The sequence below is a fragment of the Protomyctophum bolini genome (genome assembly GCF_963924005.1).
Source record: "Protomyctophum bolini genome assembly, chromosome: 14".
NCBI classification, from domain to species: Eukaryota; Metazoa; Chordata; class Actinopteri; order Myctophiformes; family Myctophidae; genus Protomyctophum; species Protomyctophum bolini.
Window position 1 is genome coordinate 22,878,444 of NC_137875.1, and position 15,800 is coordinate 22,894,243.

At 41.3% G+C, this 15,800-nt stretch overlaps 2 protein-coding genes across 2 annotated transcripts in view; one reads left to right on the top strand and one right to left on the bottom strand.

Moving 5' to 3' along the window:
• The window catches only part of LOC308327786 (long-chain fatty acid transport protein 2-like), a 512,892-nt gene that overhangs the window by 462,371 nt on the left and 34,721 nt on the right, over nucleotides 1-15,800 (top strand). The gene's annotated exons all lie outside the window — the stretch shown is intronic.
• Nucleotides 1-15,800, bottom strand: part of ttc27 (tetratricopeptide repeat domain 27) — a 134,925-nt gene that overhangs the window by 44,008 nt on the left and 75,117 nt on the right. The window contains exon 11 of the mRNA XM_080781332.1: nucleotides 6,986-7,081. Coding sequence (XP_080637458.1) covers nucleotides 6,986-7,081 — 96 coding nt within the window. The remainder of the gene's footprint in view (nucleotides 1-6,985; nucleotides 7,082-15,800) is intronic.

The following is a 15,800-nucleotide window of genomic DNA, read 5'->3' on the forward strand; positions in this document are numbered from 1 at the left end:
ATTAGCTTGTCATTGACTCCCATGTTAGCGCGGCGGAAAGAATGACTCGTATCTCCTGATCCAGGGCGCTCTCCGTGGTGATGAATGGATCGATATGCTGGCGCTGCGTTTCTGCTCCTCATCCGTCTCTCCCGCAAAATATGAACTCTTTTTGGAGCGTATATAAATATATTAAGATGATCGGAGATTTTGAGGTCACTTTGTCAGTCAACTTTTTTAAGAACGTATTTCCGGTTCATGGCTTTCAAAATAGAAGCGATCACTACTCTGGCGATTACTCTGGCGCAAGCAGCGCCTTTATTTTGATGCAGTTCCGGTACTAAATGTGTTAAGGCCGCCCCTGACCCTAGTGTCACCCTAGTGTCACCCTAGTGTCACGCTAGTGCATTAGCACCGGAACCCGGTTCACGGTTCTTTCTTTTCAACCTGTGTATATGCCTGAAGAAGGTCATCAGTGACTGAGACATTGTTTCTTTGAATAAATCGTTGCTCCTGTACCGTGCAGTTCGGCAGTATGCGGAATGATTATTTGCATATAAAATATATATAAATATATAATATACATTCACTAGCAAATCTCTTGGTTACACCAACATTATTCCTGTGAAGCAGATTGTTTATGCTTATATTAAGATTATAAATAGCCCTTTCTACAGGCTTTCTACAGGTACTTTCCATTCCACGGATGCTGTAGAAGTTGAGACTTTTTATATCAACATTTTTTTTGTGCGAGTAATGACGCCTGGGCAACTACATGGCATATTTATTTAACGTCTAAAATGTATAAATAATTTACAAACAAGCCACGGGAGGTGAGATTCCAGTGCTGGTATTTATCCTGCCTGTGCGCTTTGTTGGTGGATGCAGCTGGTGCACTGATCATTGAGCACCGAGGCTCTTGCTGGCCGTGGACTGGAAACACATCACTCAACTAGCAAGCAACTGACAGGCACAACGTGCTGCATGCACATAGAGCATAATACATTTTAAACTAGCAGTTACAGATTGATAGACAAACAACTAAACAACATACATACTGTAAACAATCATGGGCTGCTTTGGCCACGGGTGGTCTTGAGTCGGCAGCTTGTTTGAAAACAATCTGTACATTTTAGCCAATAAATAGGTCATGTAGTCAATCAATATGGATTCCTTTCTCATCTACAGCTGCTAGTTTCAATCTTTGAGGCATGCTCGGCCATAACTCTCGAAAACACGGGTGGAATTGATTTCGATGAACGCTAAACGCAACATGTCTTGAAAAGGTAAGTTATGTATAACAAAAATGGCTGGCCAGGGAAGAACAAGGGGCAGGGGAGGGCTGGCAGTCAATGAGTTAACCTAAAGTGGAAATCAAAAACGAATTATGTTGCTGAGTGCACAGTAAGCTGTGTGCAGCATTGCGTAGTAAATAACGAGTCATACACATATTCCCTACAGTACATTATTCTGTTATACCCCATTTAGTATACAGTAGGAACGTCTGTATTCATTTATTCAACTTTATATCCAATATTTTTGTATTTATTTCAGTTATTTCATTTCAGATACCGTTCGTTCGTTCAACCATATCCGTCTTGTGCAACCGACCGTATCATATAAAAACCTCATCTCTGACCAGAGCCCCATGGTGGGTTTCTAAAGCTGGGCTCAGACTACAAGATAATCAGGTGATGTTGGGTCAGAAACAACCCTCCAGAGTATCGTGGGGGGGCGTGCGGTACCCCAGCCTAGATCTGGAGAGAATCTCTGGCATAATATCCTCTAGTGTGAGCGGTTCATAGATCCAATCATAAGCCTTCTGACTTGCTCACAGGATGGTCCGAATTGATCTGGATCATTACTGGCCGAGTGGAACGCACAGTGGGAGTCACTCCGACCAATAGAAAGACAGCCTACAAGGAGACAGACGAATGAGTGGACTTTTGTCAGGGAGGCCGGTCCAAAACAACGGTGGTGCGTACGCCGTTCGGCAGCTGAGGCTTGTAGGTACAGTACAAGGTTTCCACCCGACAACAACTATTATTATAAAAAATAAGTTGTTCAGATAATTTAGGTTAGGATTTAGAAGGTATATTTAGAATCGGCCTCAGTTCTAAATGGGTTAAAATAATCTGAGGAGACAATTTTATGAGATTATTACCTTGTAGTGTGCGATGCTTCCAACCGATTTCAAAACAGTTTAAGATTTTAAAAATCCTTGTGTGTGTGTGTGTGTGTGTGTGTGTGTGTCCAGCTTTATAGGCATGCCTCAACTCAAGGCTCACCTTGTAAAACTAGAACAAAACATTTTCACACACATACCGTACAGTACATCTACCAACAAACAGCAGACACACATGCAATGTTCTATCACCCATGTCCCATCATGTCATGGTTCATTGTCCCTTCTGGTTTCTGCATGGTCATGGTCTATAAACACAATTTAATGTAACTATATAAATCAAGCGATCTGTATCAAGTATCCAAAATGTAAACACAATGGAAGCTGGTAATCTCTACTTAATTATAGAGTGTAGACTGTTTTTTTTTCTTCTTTTTCCTGCAGCTATGACATTCAGGTATCCAATTACTAGAGTGTTACCAAGGTGTCTGGAGCCTATATGAACCCACACTATGTGATACAGTAGTAGAAAAACATGGGGTCAGAGCTGGAAAAACACTATAGCATCGTAATTGGCCGTCCACAACAAAACATAATGTTGCTATATCAGTGGTGACCCCAACAATTATATGTGTTTGGCTGCCGACCAAAATTCTCAAAATATTTTGTTCCAGGATCCCCAGAAGCAAAGATTGGACTTAAAAAATGTGAGCTTGTAGACAGCTATTTTCAACATGTAACCAAGTGTAAAATCAGCCATTACGATGCCATCAAGGCCCACCCAAATTCAAATTTTGTCCACAAAATCAACTGGAGATTTAATTGACTAAAATCTCATGATATCTGGTAGACTGAAACTAGACTAAAACTTTTCAGGTGACTAAAATATGACTAAATGTATTCAAAAGACTATGACTAAACTACATAAAAACTAACACTGTGCTACACTAGCGACTCCTACAGTTTGGTAGGGCAGCAATTTGCCTTTCCAGGGCACCATATACCCAACCTATCACATGGTTAAATGGAAGAACTACCCTTGTGCACAACCCCCAGGAAGCTATGACACACTTATAGAGCTCTGATTCAAAGTGTTGCCAACTTATCCCATCAATGTGTTTGTTAGGGTGTTTGTAGGTTGTTGCTAATATCAAGAGAGCACTGAGGTGTATTGTGTCAAGTGCAGGGCGACCTCTACACATCCACCAATCAAGCTCAAGTTTCACACTCAAGTAAGTCGACCCTAGTGGACAAGACATGTGGAGAAATTATTAACCTTTGTTTGTTTTTGGACCTCCCTACTTGGATGCGAGTACGCCTGCATTGGACCCGCAAAGCCAATCTCTTCACTCTATCTGTCTGGGATAATTTTTCAAAGACCTGTGAGGGTCACAGTCGCATTTTTTTTTGATTTACTGGAGGAAATATTTTTATTTGGAATAGTGTTTTATTATACATTTGTTATTGTATTGTTTGACTGACAACTAAAACTCACGCAAAAGGTTTCTATCAAGGATTGCACTAAGGTTTATAAACCAACTTTAAGTATATTATTAAATTGTACACAATAATGGGTGTTAAGAGGATATACACGTATGCAATGCATAATAGTATGGTAGTACAGCATGGTCGTGTTGCAAATTCACCATAACAGGTAAAATTCCACTGGCTACTTTGGCTATACATTTTTGAGTTGTGAAACTAAGTGTGGTTCACCTGGCTTACCACTGAGTCGTAGACATGTCTTCCCGTGCACATGAACGTGTGCAAACACACACCACCCGCGCGCACACACACCTGCCCCGGTGTTTGACAAATCCCTCCGCCCGCCTGGGGAATGACTAACCTACTGTATGTCATCTGACATGGCTTAACATTGGCAGATAATGGCAACAGCAAAACGTCTGCCAAAGATGACAGCACACATGGATGGAGCACAGTATTGTAGTATAGGAGTTTGCCCCACAGTAACTCCAATTACCATTCAGATTGTGATCCTGTGAGTCACCTTGCATAACAGGAGGAGGAGGTTGAATTGGGGCTTGGCGATATGGACAAAATCAATCTTTTGTATATCTATATTCTGACAACAATATCTTATCGTGACTCTAATATAAATGTTCTTTAATTTTTTTCCAAACACACACACAAGTTCTGTCATTGATGGAGCCACACACACACACACACACACACACACACACACACCTTTTGCCCTTTGTTGCATTCAGGGCACGCCTCTCTCCAGCATGGAGAAAATGCATCACTGCGGTCCCTTCGTCTCTTGCCTTGCTCGCGCGTTCAATTCCCCAGGAAGCAATAGAGGGCCTTCAATTCCAGCTTTATTGCTGTTCTCAGTTATTACATGCCGCCTGGGCGATGTCTCCTCCTCGACCGATCCCTGTGCGCCGCTCCTCCTTCAATCTCTGACACTACGTGCTTAAATCTCTCTCCTGCCTTTGGTTGGAGAGATACTGCTACGTCCCTTAAATGTCCTCTATACCCAAGTCCACTGTGGTGCCCTCATGTCCATGACTGAAAACCCAAACTAGTTAAATAGTTAAAGATCTACAAGCTCACAACACATCACTTTGCGCAGTGTTAATTTTGTTGACTAAGAATAAGAGTAAGACTAAGGTTTTTCAGAAGACTGTGTGTTATTCAAAAGACTAAGACTAATTCTGGATAAATTAACATTGCATTAAGACTAAGACTAAAAGACTAGAAGACTAAGATTTTTAAGAAGACTAAATGGGACTAAGACTAAATGGTGTGTTATACAAAAGACTAAATAAAAAAAATCTTAAAAAAACAAAACAAACACTGGCTTGTAGATCGGCTATTTTCACTACTACTTAAACATTTTTTTCCTAATTTATGGAATATTTAGTTTCCTGGATACTGTGCATGGCAGAGTAAGCTGTAAAGGTTTTATAACTCGCTGAACCCTCATTAGGAATGCACCTGCGGTCGTTTTGGTTGCAGGACACGACAACAACAGTGTGGGCATACGCACGGTCGCACGCACACACAGCAGTGTTCATTCAATGTATTTCTAAACAAATGGATTAAATAAAAATAAAATCTCAGAACTGAACATGTTTATGAGCAAGTCCTAATGTTCGATTTGTGTAACATTAGGAACATTCATTTGGTTTTAGTCAACTGAAATGTTTTAGTGTTAGTCTCGTTTTAGTCGACTACATATCATATGAGTTTAGTCGACTAAATCTACATTGATTTAGTCGACTAAAATGTATTTTAGCAGGCCTTGATGGCGTCGTATTGGCTGGTTTTAGCATGCAACCAAGCAAAAAGTAACTTGTCTTTTAGTCCTACACTATCTCTTCTCCACTAGTACCTACCTAACATTTTAGTGTAGTTTGTATTTTGATGAAATTGTCAATATATTTAGTTTTAGTCATCGTAAAGGTTGGATTTAGTTTTAATTTCGTCAGTGAAAAAAGTTGTCGACGAACATTTTCCATCATAGTTTGTCGACGAAATCAACACACACACACACACACACACACACACACACACACACACACACACACACACACACACACACACACACACACACACACACACACACACACACACACACACACACACACACACACACACACACACACACACACACACACACACACACACACACACACACACACACACACACTCTTTGTCAACCTTGCACTTGGCTAACCTGAGGAGACCCCAGCAGCAGTCTGCCCGATTGATGGAGGACAAAAGGCGGACTGCTGCACTCGTCTGGTGTCTAGCAGTCCAGATCACCAGAGCGACCTCTGGCATGTCTCCGTCCACTAACAGGATGATTTATTTAGCCTGACACAGATGTACAGTCTGAATGCCAAGCGGAGATTAAATTGGGCCATGGACGGATAGCGGGTGATCACTGAAGTTGAGCAGCCCCATGCTTTACCCTTGGTGATGATGACTCATCACATTACATGGCCAATGAATGGAGGCCCTGGGGACGGCCACCGCACAAAGGTAGATAAGGGTGGTGTTTTGGGTCAGAGACCGCCAACAATGGCACCGCACACACACACACACACACACACACACACACACACACACACACACACACACACACACACACACACACACACACACACACACACACACACACACACACACACACACACACACACTCACACACTCACACACTCACACACACACTCACACACTCACACACTCACTCACACACTCGTGAAGCTAAAATCTAAAATGACACGGATGCATTCCCGGTTTTAATTTGATCAAAAGTATGTGACACACAACAAGCAGTTACAATTCACCATGGTGGTATCTACACAAAATGTTGGAGAAACTGTTTGTTGTTTTGTTTTTCATTTGGTCCACTGAAGAGAGTTAGTGTTGTACACCTGAATTCCATTAGTTACATTGGAACCATGGGCACCTGTCACCCCAAAGCAGACAACTACTCCCAAATGTGGCTTTGGCAGCTCAGTAGAACTCACTGTTTATTTCACCGCACAAAGGCTATTATTTGTGTGTGTGTGTGTGTGTGTGTGTGTGTGTGTGTGTGTGTGTGTTGGTGTGTGTATGTGTGTGTGTGTGTGTGTGTGTGTGTGTGTGTGTGTGTGTGTGTGTCACAATTTAATGAAAAATAGCAGATATACAAGCTCATTGTAGGTATTGTATTTTTTAAAAATCTTGTTTTCTAATCTTTTTTAATCGTTGAATATATATTTGTAAAGCAAATATATTTAACTAAAAGTAACAATGTGGGGGGGGGGGGAAGATAATCATCAACGAACATCAGAGAGCCAATCAGGCGTGTCAAAGTGAACAACAACAACCAATGATGTGTGGCGATGTACGTGAGGGAGGCGTTACCTGGACATCCCACCTGGGCGGAGCGTGACAGCAGTAGAAGACCTTGAGGCGTTCCGTTACAGAGCAGCTCTTCTCCTCAAAGTGATCCGCGATGACCTGGTGGGGAATCAACAGACACAAACTCACACTGATGACTGATGGTCTGGTGGGGAATCAACAGACACAAACTCACACTGATGACTGATGGTCTGGTGGGGAATCAACAGACACAAACTCACACTGATGACTGATGGTCTGGTGGGGAATCAACAGACACAAACTCACACTGATGACTGATGGTCTGGTGGGGAATCAACAGACACAAACTCACACTGATGACTGGCATTCAGATGGTCTGGTGGGGAATCAACAGACACAAACTCACACTGATGACTGGCATTCAGATGGTCTGGTGGGGAATCAACAGACACAAACTCACACTGATGACTGGCATTCAGATTCACAGCTGCACCACACTCATGAATTATTCACTCAAATACAGTATGTTCACCTGCTCTACAAAATAAAACCTTGCTTATATAAATATAAAACTTCATCCTATTAAAAGAGATAGGGTGAGAAGTTCAGTCATGTGAGAGAGAATCGCTGCTTCTTCGCTTGGAAAGGAGCCAGCTTAGGTGGTTCGGGCATCTGGTAAGGATGCTTCTCAAGCGACTCCCTAGGGAGGTCCTCGATGCACGGCCCACTGGAAGGAGACCCCCGGGCAGACCAAGGATCATAATCTCCAAAATGGTCCTGGAACGCCTCAGGATCCCCCAGAATGAAGTTACTGATGTTGCTCTGGAGAGGGAAGTCTGGAGCTCTCAAGTGGAGCTGTTGCCCCCGCGACCAGATAAGCAGTTGAAGATGGATGGATTGGTAACGGTATCAAAATACCAAAAGTAGAATCATTATGCCGAATGTCCTGATTTCAAATATTATATGAAAATCTTAAATGGCCTAAATGTATATAGGGCTGAAGTACAGTAGGTAATGTATGTTTTGTAATAATAATAACAATCTACAAAGAAACTAGTCAAAGTTTTCAAATTGTAGTGGAGTAGAAGTACAGAAAATGTTAAATATTCCAGTCAGTAAAAAATCAAAAAATCAACAAAAAAAAACTACTCAAGTAGGCTACAGTGCGTGAGTGTACTTAGTTCCTTTACACGATGCTTGATTGAGATGTGACCGCAGAATAACTCCAAGCACCCAATACCTAATTGAGATCTCTGCCGTTAATCTCAATCGTTGGGTTATTGACAGATTTGCACAATGCACGCAGAGGGTCGTTAGGTGCTCAACGAACGCTGCTGAAGGGCGCCCAGGAGCAAACAATAAACACCAGTAAAGTGTCCCTGCTCTGCAGGCTGCCTGCCCCGTCAATGAGCCACGGCCGACTGTCGCGCCATTCTGATTAGACCCGATTTATAAATGGCTGCACATCGCGTGCGTCACACACACCGAAAGCAACACCGCTGGTATCGTGCAATTAACCCGTCAAAACCGATAATGCGTCTGTGTCATTTTAGATTTGAGCTAATTCAATAATAGCAGATATAGCTCACACTCATACTCATAGCACGCAAGCTTGTAGATCTGCTATTTTTGAAAACATCTGGAAAATCTGTGCAAATCTTTGAATATACTAATATAATAATTTTTAATTAAGGTTTTTGCTTCTGGGGGTCCCTGACACCAAATCTTTTGAGATGGGAGTTAAATACATACTATTTTGGGCATCCTTGACGCGAAAAAGCGTCAAGGAAAAAAAGCTCCACTGAGCAACATACGTTTTTCAGAAAACCCAATTTGTAGAATCGGCCTCAGGTCTTAATGGGTTAAGTATAAATTATTCTGGTAAGGACGAGCGGGCCTGGTAGAGCGGCGTGATACGTCGCCTTTCTCCATCATTATATCCTTTCAAAGGAATATTTGTCTAATATCTACAGTATGCCTAAAAGGCAAGGAGGCTGACTTGCCGTTATTATGATTCGCACGGCGATAGGGAGATAGTGTTCTATTTTTAAAATTTTAGGCAGGTAATACCATGGCTCATGAAGCAGCGCTACGCATACCGCTCCCAGACGTGGCGAGGTGCGGCGGGTGTGATTAGACGAGTGGTGTTATCAAGGGGAGAACGCAGACAGGGCCATGTCTCCTATAATGAGATTTTGGAGCCAGACTGCCTACGATACAAACGTTTAATTATGAGCAGTGGACGGAGTCCGAGCAGTGCTGGATGTGATTGGGCGCCATGTATGGGAAATTAAGGGGAAATTTAACTAAATGTGTAATGGGTGACAATCTTGCGGGGTAGGAAGAAGGGGCTGAATACAGAGTGGTGAGTCATTATATGTTATTTCCCTCTCTAGGCACAAATGCACATGTAATATAGAAAGTCAGTTAGAGAGCACAGCTATGCAAGTAGGGATGCAATAGTGAATCAAACTGATTCTAATCGATAAAAGAAAATCCCCAACAATGTTTACATGCTTTTTAAATTAGCATAGCAGCAGCATGCACCACCATTGTACAACAAATAATAAAATATGGTGCTTAATGAATTAGACAATTTAGTCAATCAATTAATAGATATATTAAGTATATATGCTTTGGGGCACTGATAGCCAATAAGTGGTTAAAGCCACTTGATTTGATTCCCAGGGCGGGCAGACCATTTGTTGTATTCTCGCTCTCTCTGATTTCTGATTAATCTCCACTGTACTAAATCAATCAATAGAGGCTGAAAAGAATGACAAGAAAAGAAAAACACACTTTAAGATTATTCAAAAAAGCAATGGATGGAGCCCTGCATACAAGTTGACACACACACACATGTATAAAAGAGTCAAATAAATTATAAACACAGTGATAAGGGAACCAACTACCAACATCAAGGCAGCCCATTCGAGATGGGATCAATAAGTAATTTCTTTTTAGCCCTGCAAGATCTAGTTTGGAATCCCAACAGACGCATCTACTGGCTCCAGTGCTTGTATAATAACATGGCCTGTGATGAACACTGACCTGAACAGGGCACTGGTGACTACTTGTGTGCGCCTTAAACTAATTCCTTTTTGTCCTGGACCATAAAGATAGGATAGTTGGAAAATTCCAGGTCAACGAGGGGGAAAAAAACAAAAAGACTAAACAATCTAGACCTTGACTACCATGAGCAAACATTCTCTGAAGCGCACCTTGCTGTCCATCAGTGGAAGCACCCGGTCTACCCGTTGAGAGTTAATACTTCCATTTAACCGGGAATCATCTGTCTCATCTGTGTCATAACGTGTGACCGTGTGCCAAAACATCACCTAAAGCGAGGGTGTGGAGGGGAATTTCTTAGATTTGTTTGTTTTAAAATGTTGCATGGATGCACCTGGGACGTATCCGCCCCAGTAGCTACCCTCCATCAGTCCCATTAGGGAAAAACCAGGGACACACACCACAGGTGGTGCCGCTTACTGCTTGAAAGGCCCTACTAAAGGCCTCACGTGGGTATTTTGGGCTTCCTCTTCACGGAGGACACAGGCTGGGGCGCAAACCCACACTGTTCACCTGGGTATAACATTATTAAAAAGAATATATATAAAAAAACAAAATCTGAAAAATAAATACAGCACCTTGAATATTGTGTAAAAGTACATTTTCTTCCCAAACATAATTCAAAAAGTGCAACTTTCATATATTCTCAATTAATTGTGCATAAAGTGAACAGACATAAATGGCAGGCATAAATTAGCCATTCATAGGTAACATTGTTCTTACGTTCGAAACCATCGGTCACAATTATGTCCAACAAGACGACCCAAGTGTTAATGGCTTAGTAATGTGTTCATAAAGGAACACGTTTTTATTTGGGATATACGGCAGAAGGTTTCCCTTGGTTTTAATTATTGTTTTATGTTATATGCACAGGACGGGGGTGCGGTTGAAAGTTTGGCTTAACTGTTTTGATATTTTTGACATTTTCGCCTACTTTATATATTCTTGCATTAAACCAACAGTCCGAGACAAGGGACGGCCGACTGTACAGACATTGGAGTTGTGAATAATTCTATGTATGACTGTGGCAATTACTGTTTCTCATAAATCATTAAATCAAGTACAAATTATGGCCCACGAAACGTTGGTGGCACCGTTCCACCAACAGAGTCGTAAAAAGTACTTAATCAAGCGGGAGTGGAGTCATGATATATCTATATTTTAAATTTATGACAAAATGTAGTGTGTAGTTGGCATCTATGACTCTAGTCCTCGGGAGAGATGAATGAAGCCGTTCTTAACGTTTGCTTGTGTCAGTTGACATCCTCTGCACGGTGCTCAACTGAAGGCCTCCACCCAACTGAAGTAAAGCTGATCAGCTGTCATGAGTCTCCGCAAAAGAGCCTTTTGATGCTCAAGTGTGAAATATTCCATCTGTGTTCCTCCCCCCGGCCCACCCCCTTAACCCTTTAAAACCGGGAAAGCATCAGTGTTATTTTTAGATTGTAGCTATATTTTAACCACTTTTTTTTCCCTTTTAAACATCAATTTATACTATGGCTATTCAAAAGTAGCAGATCTACAAGCTCATATCGCAGAATGAAGTGCCATGCTATGAGCTTGGAGATTTGCTATTTTTGGGAGGACTTTTTTTTAAATTGACGCAAATATTTGAAGACAAATCTTTGCTTCTGGGGGGTCCCTGGAACAAAATATTTTGAGATGGGGGGTCGGCGGCCAAATACAGCACCACTGATTCTTTTTTTTTTTTTTTCATAAAAGAATGGGCCTCAGGTCTAAATGGGTTAAAATGGGATATGTCAATCACCCCATTGATATCTGCCAGTATTATATTCCACAGTCAAGGACGGCTATGCAGAGCACATCTCAGAGTTTAAGGGATAATACCGCCTGCTTGCCAAGAAATCACAAAATGTAGCATTCCATGCATTGTTTTGACTGGCATGTGTGGGCTTCCGAATCAAACCAGCGGTTGCAGGGTGGTTGTAGTGTAGGAGGAAGGGAGGCCGAGTATTATTCATTGGGATGAACTGCCACCTCGTGAGGAAATAGAATTTCCAGTTGACTTGTTGCAAATGGTAACAGCCAGGTTGTTTGATGAGAGCACACTAGGGAAGACTAATTACTAGCACAGAGCCAAATGCCATTTTTGTTTTCCCCCTTGATGCGTCATTGGAAATCTTTCATAAATCAAAATAATGTATTAAAAACATTTTTTTTAGGGTCCCTACAAACAATGGTAAGAAGATGTGCTGTTGGCGGAGGCGCCCACATCTGTTGGCGGGCGTCATCTATTTTACTGATGTGTTATTGAAGCATGAAAAATCATGGGCTGACTTTTGTTTAAAAAATAATTATTAAGGTAGTATTAATCTGAATTGGATCGGAAGCACGATTGCATAAACTCTCCGGACATGAAACATTTGCCGGAGTTTGAACTAGTAGAGGATTCATAACAGTGCTCTATACAGTACTGTATGTGAGACCACAGCAGTTGTCTTGTATACTTGTTCGAATGATACAGGTGTAAAACTCCTGGCATGTGCAACTGTAGTTCGCCTTCGCATGTATTACACTTGATCAACGCTGCAGTATAGTGGGTTCCTTATAGAAAGGCAATCAAGGCCACTTTAAACTGTTGCTGGTGTGGTCAATAAATCCCCACTGGCAGCTCAGTTTTCATTCCTCATATCGACTGCTCAGAAAAATGAATAGTTAAACTGCATCTTTCTAAGAACATTGTATTTAGTGATTATCTATCAAGCCTACAACCTGAATAAAAAATGTCCTTCTCTTTGATATGTGCCAGTCAGGTACAGTATGTGTTGCCAGTCAGGTATGTAAGCCTCATAACTTGGTTTCTAAAAGAAGACCCGTCTTGCTGAATGAGTCTGCCTCTCTGGGTGTGCATGGGGCTATTATTGACCAACATCAGAAACAGCATTTGGAGATAGTATGAATAATGCTTCTGTTCGTGTTGCTCTGCGTTGCTTTTAATGAGAAAACAAGGTTGCTCAATAACTCAGGGCCAATGGCATCGGCGGTGGAATCAGATACTAGGGAACTGTAAAGAGAATGGACTTCAGTAATCTCGCCGTGTGAAATAATACCTTGAACATCCAGTCAAGGACAGTTCAGAGTGGGATTATGCATATTATCATGTGAACTAGGATACACATACATACCACAGCACCACCTACGAGAACACAATCTAAATACTTAATTTGTGAAGTTCTGGACTTGCTTCCTTCGAAAGCAAGCTCAGAAATCATCATTCTAATTATTATCCAAGTGAAAAATGATAACGTAGTTCTACCCATTTGTTTGTAACTTTTTGTACATGTAAAAGAAGACAGAATGTGAGGCTGTATTACTGGACCTGTGCCATCAATTTTGAAAACGTAAAGAGGAAAGCAGATGAGTGTGTACTAATCATTTCATCTCTGGCAACAAGTCAAGGAACCACAACACAAACATACATTTTCTCATGCCAATACAGCTAATTTGAATTGAATTGAGAGAGAGACAGAGAGAGATAGAGAGAGAGAGAGAGAGAAAGAGAGAGAGACACAGCTGGTGTGTAAAAAGCAACCACTGAGTGATCAGAGAATGTAGCCTTTCAACTGGAATGTCTTTCTTTCGTTGAGGGTGGAAAGTTCCCCGACTCCCTGGCGTGTCTGCAGTGATAATTTGCATGTAAACCCAGAACATTTTCCTGTTCTTGTGAAATGATTTAAGGCTCAAGATGCATACTTGGACTCATAACAACAAAACACCATGATATCATCGGCATAACAGTGGTGCAGCAACTGTTACTGGCCAGAATAGACACAAAATGGCCACCAATGGGAGTGGGAACATCAATTGAAAAGCAGTCTTGCAGCTCCGCCCTTATGAGGAAACCCCTTCTCTGGCATCGTGTGTTATCACAGGGACCAGAGGGGCCGTTCATCTGGAAGTTGCCAGACCCACGGTACTGTAAATCACTCCCCCATGTCCACAAGAAGCCTTTAACGGCCTGTGATTTCCCCTGTCCCTTCTCTCTGGGTGAGGTTACAGGTTGCCAGACAGACACATACAGTCCCAGGGCAAGAGAAACTACTATTTTCCCATTTGGAAAAGTGAGGGTTATGGACAGGGCTAGTAACACGGCGAGTCGGAATGGCGATGCGTCAGAATAGCGGGCTTCGAAATACCGGTGTGTAACCAGTTGAACCCTATATATGTTCTGGCCCGAACCCAAGTGGGAAAACTAAACTAAAGCAAGACAGCTATTGCCAACGGCAGTGGCTCAAATAGAAAGAGAGAGAATAGTATTTTAGATGCAACGTAAAAATAAATACATAATTTACTCAGGAGTATGCACATTGGAAATGTCAGTTCTACGAAGCCCTGGATTTGGTGGAAAAGAAGCTAAGACAACATTTGACCAAGAGGAGCTGCACAACCTTGTGTCTATTTACTGTTTAGTGCTCATATCAAATAGGTTGCAAACTGCAAAGGGAAATTATCCCATTCTGTTGCCAGTCTAAACTTTTAAGCAATGAATGAGCTTAAACTCCAAAAACAGTTCGACAGATCACGCCTGGAATTACAGCTGAGTCTGACTTTGAAAAACATTCAGTGTTGCCAATGAGGTTGGCCAGATTTCTGACTGCATTCATTGCATCCACAAACGAGGGGGCTGTTCAAAGAGACTGAGATGTTTGTTCAATGCGGTGTTGTGCCTCCCTCAGCTGCCATGTCAGAAAATTCATTCTCCAGTTATAGTCATAAAACCTGATGAGCCAGAAGAGCTTGACACATCTAGCTGCAGTAATAGAACCATGTGAGATCTGTCACAATCATTACATATGTGCCTAATCATAATTGTTTGAGATAATCACAATTATTTTTTATAATCATCATAAATGTTTCCATGTTGAAAAGTGTCCAATACATTTTGAAAATAATTCCAAAAATAGCAGATCTACTTGTTTTCCCTTTTTATTAAATGTGTCGGTAAAAGTTATTTGGCATATCTGTCATGTGCAATTTGTGATTATTAAGCAATTTTTTTTAAACTTAATTTTATTGTATTCATATTCATATATGTTCAATGCCAAAAACACAATTAAATCATTAATCACAATTCTTTGTGTGACAAATAATCATCAACTTAAATCCGTCAATGTTTCATTAGCAGCACACTGGAACACAAGGATACGATAGGCGAATTCATTCCAGGTAAGACATGGCTTTATTTAACTTTTTGATGTTTTAAGGATTATTTAATACTTTAGCTATTAAAAAATAGCAGACCTACAAGCTCATAGTGCTGCACCGAGTGCCGCGCTATGAGCTTGTAGGTCTGCTATTTTTTTTAATCTTGAAAATGTAGTGCAAATCTTTGAATATATATTCTTTCAGAGAGAATGTTTTTAACTCAAATCTTTGCTTCTGGGGGGGGTCCCTGGAACAACATATTTTCAGATGGGGGGGGGGTCGGCAGACAATTACATATAATCTTGGGGGTCCTTGACATGAGAATATTTGAGAACCAGTAGCACTGACATAGAAACATGGGTTTTTCAGAAAACTGTCAAGATTTAGAAGGCATTTTGTAGAATCAGGTCTAAATGGGTTAACCCATTATGAAGTGAGGCCAATTCTACAGATGCTTTCTAAACCAGTGGTTCTCAAACTGGAAGGACTCAAGGACCCCCAAAATGATTATGAGTTTGGCTGCGCCGGACACCCCATCTGAAAATGATTATTCATGTTTTGCCATGGACCTATTTTCAGCATTAGCAAAAATTAGCATCAAATTATTGGCGGCAAAAACAAA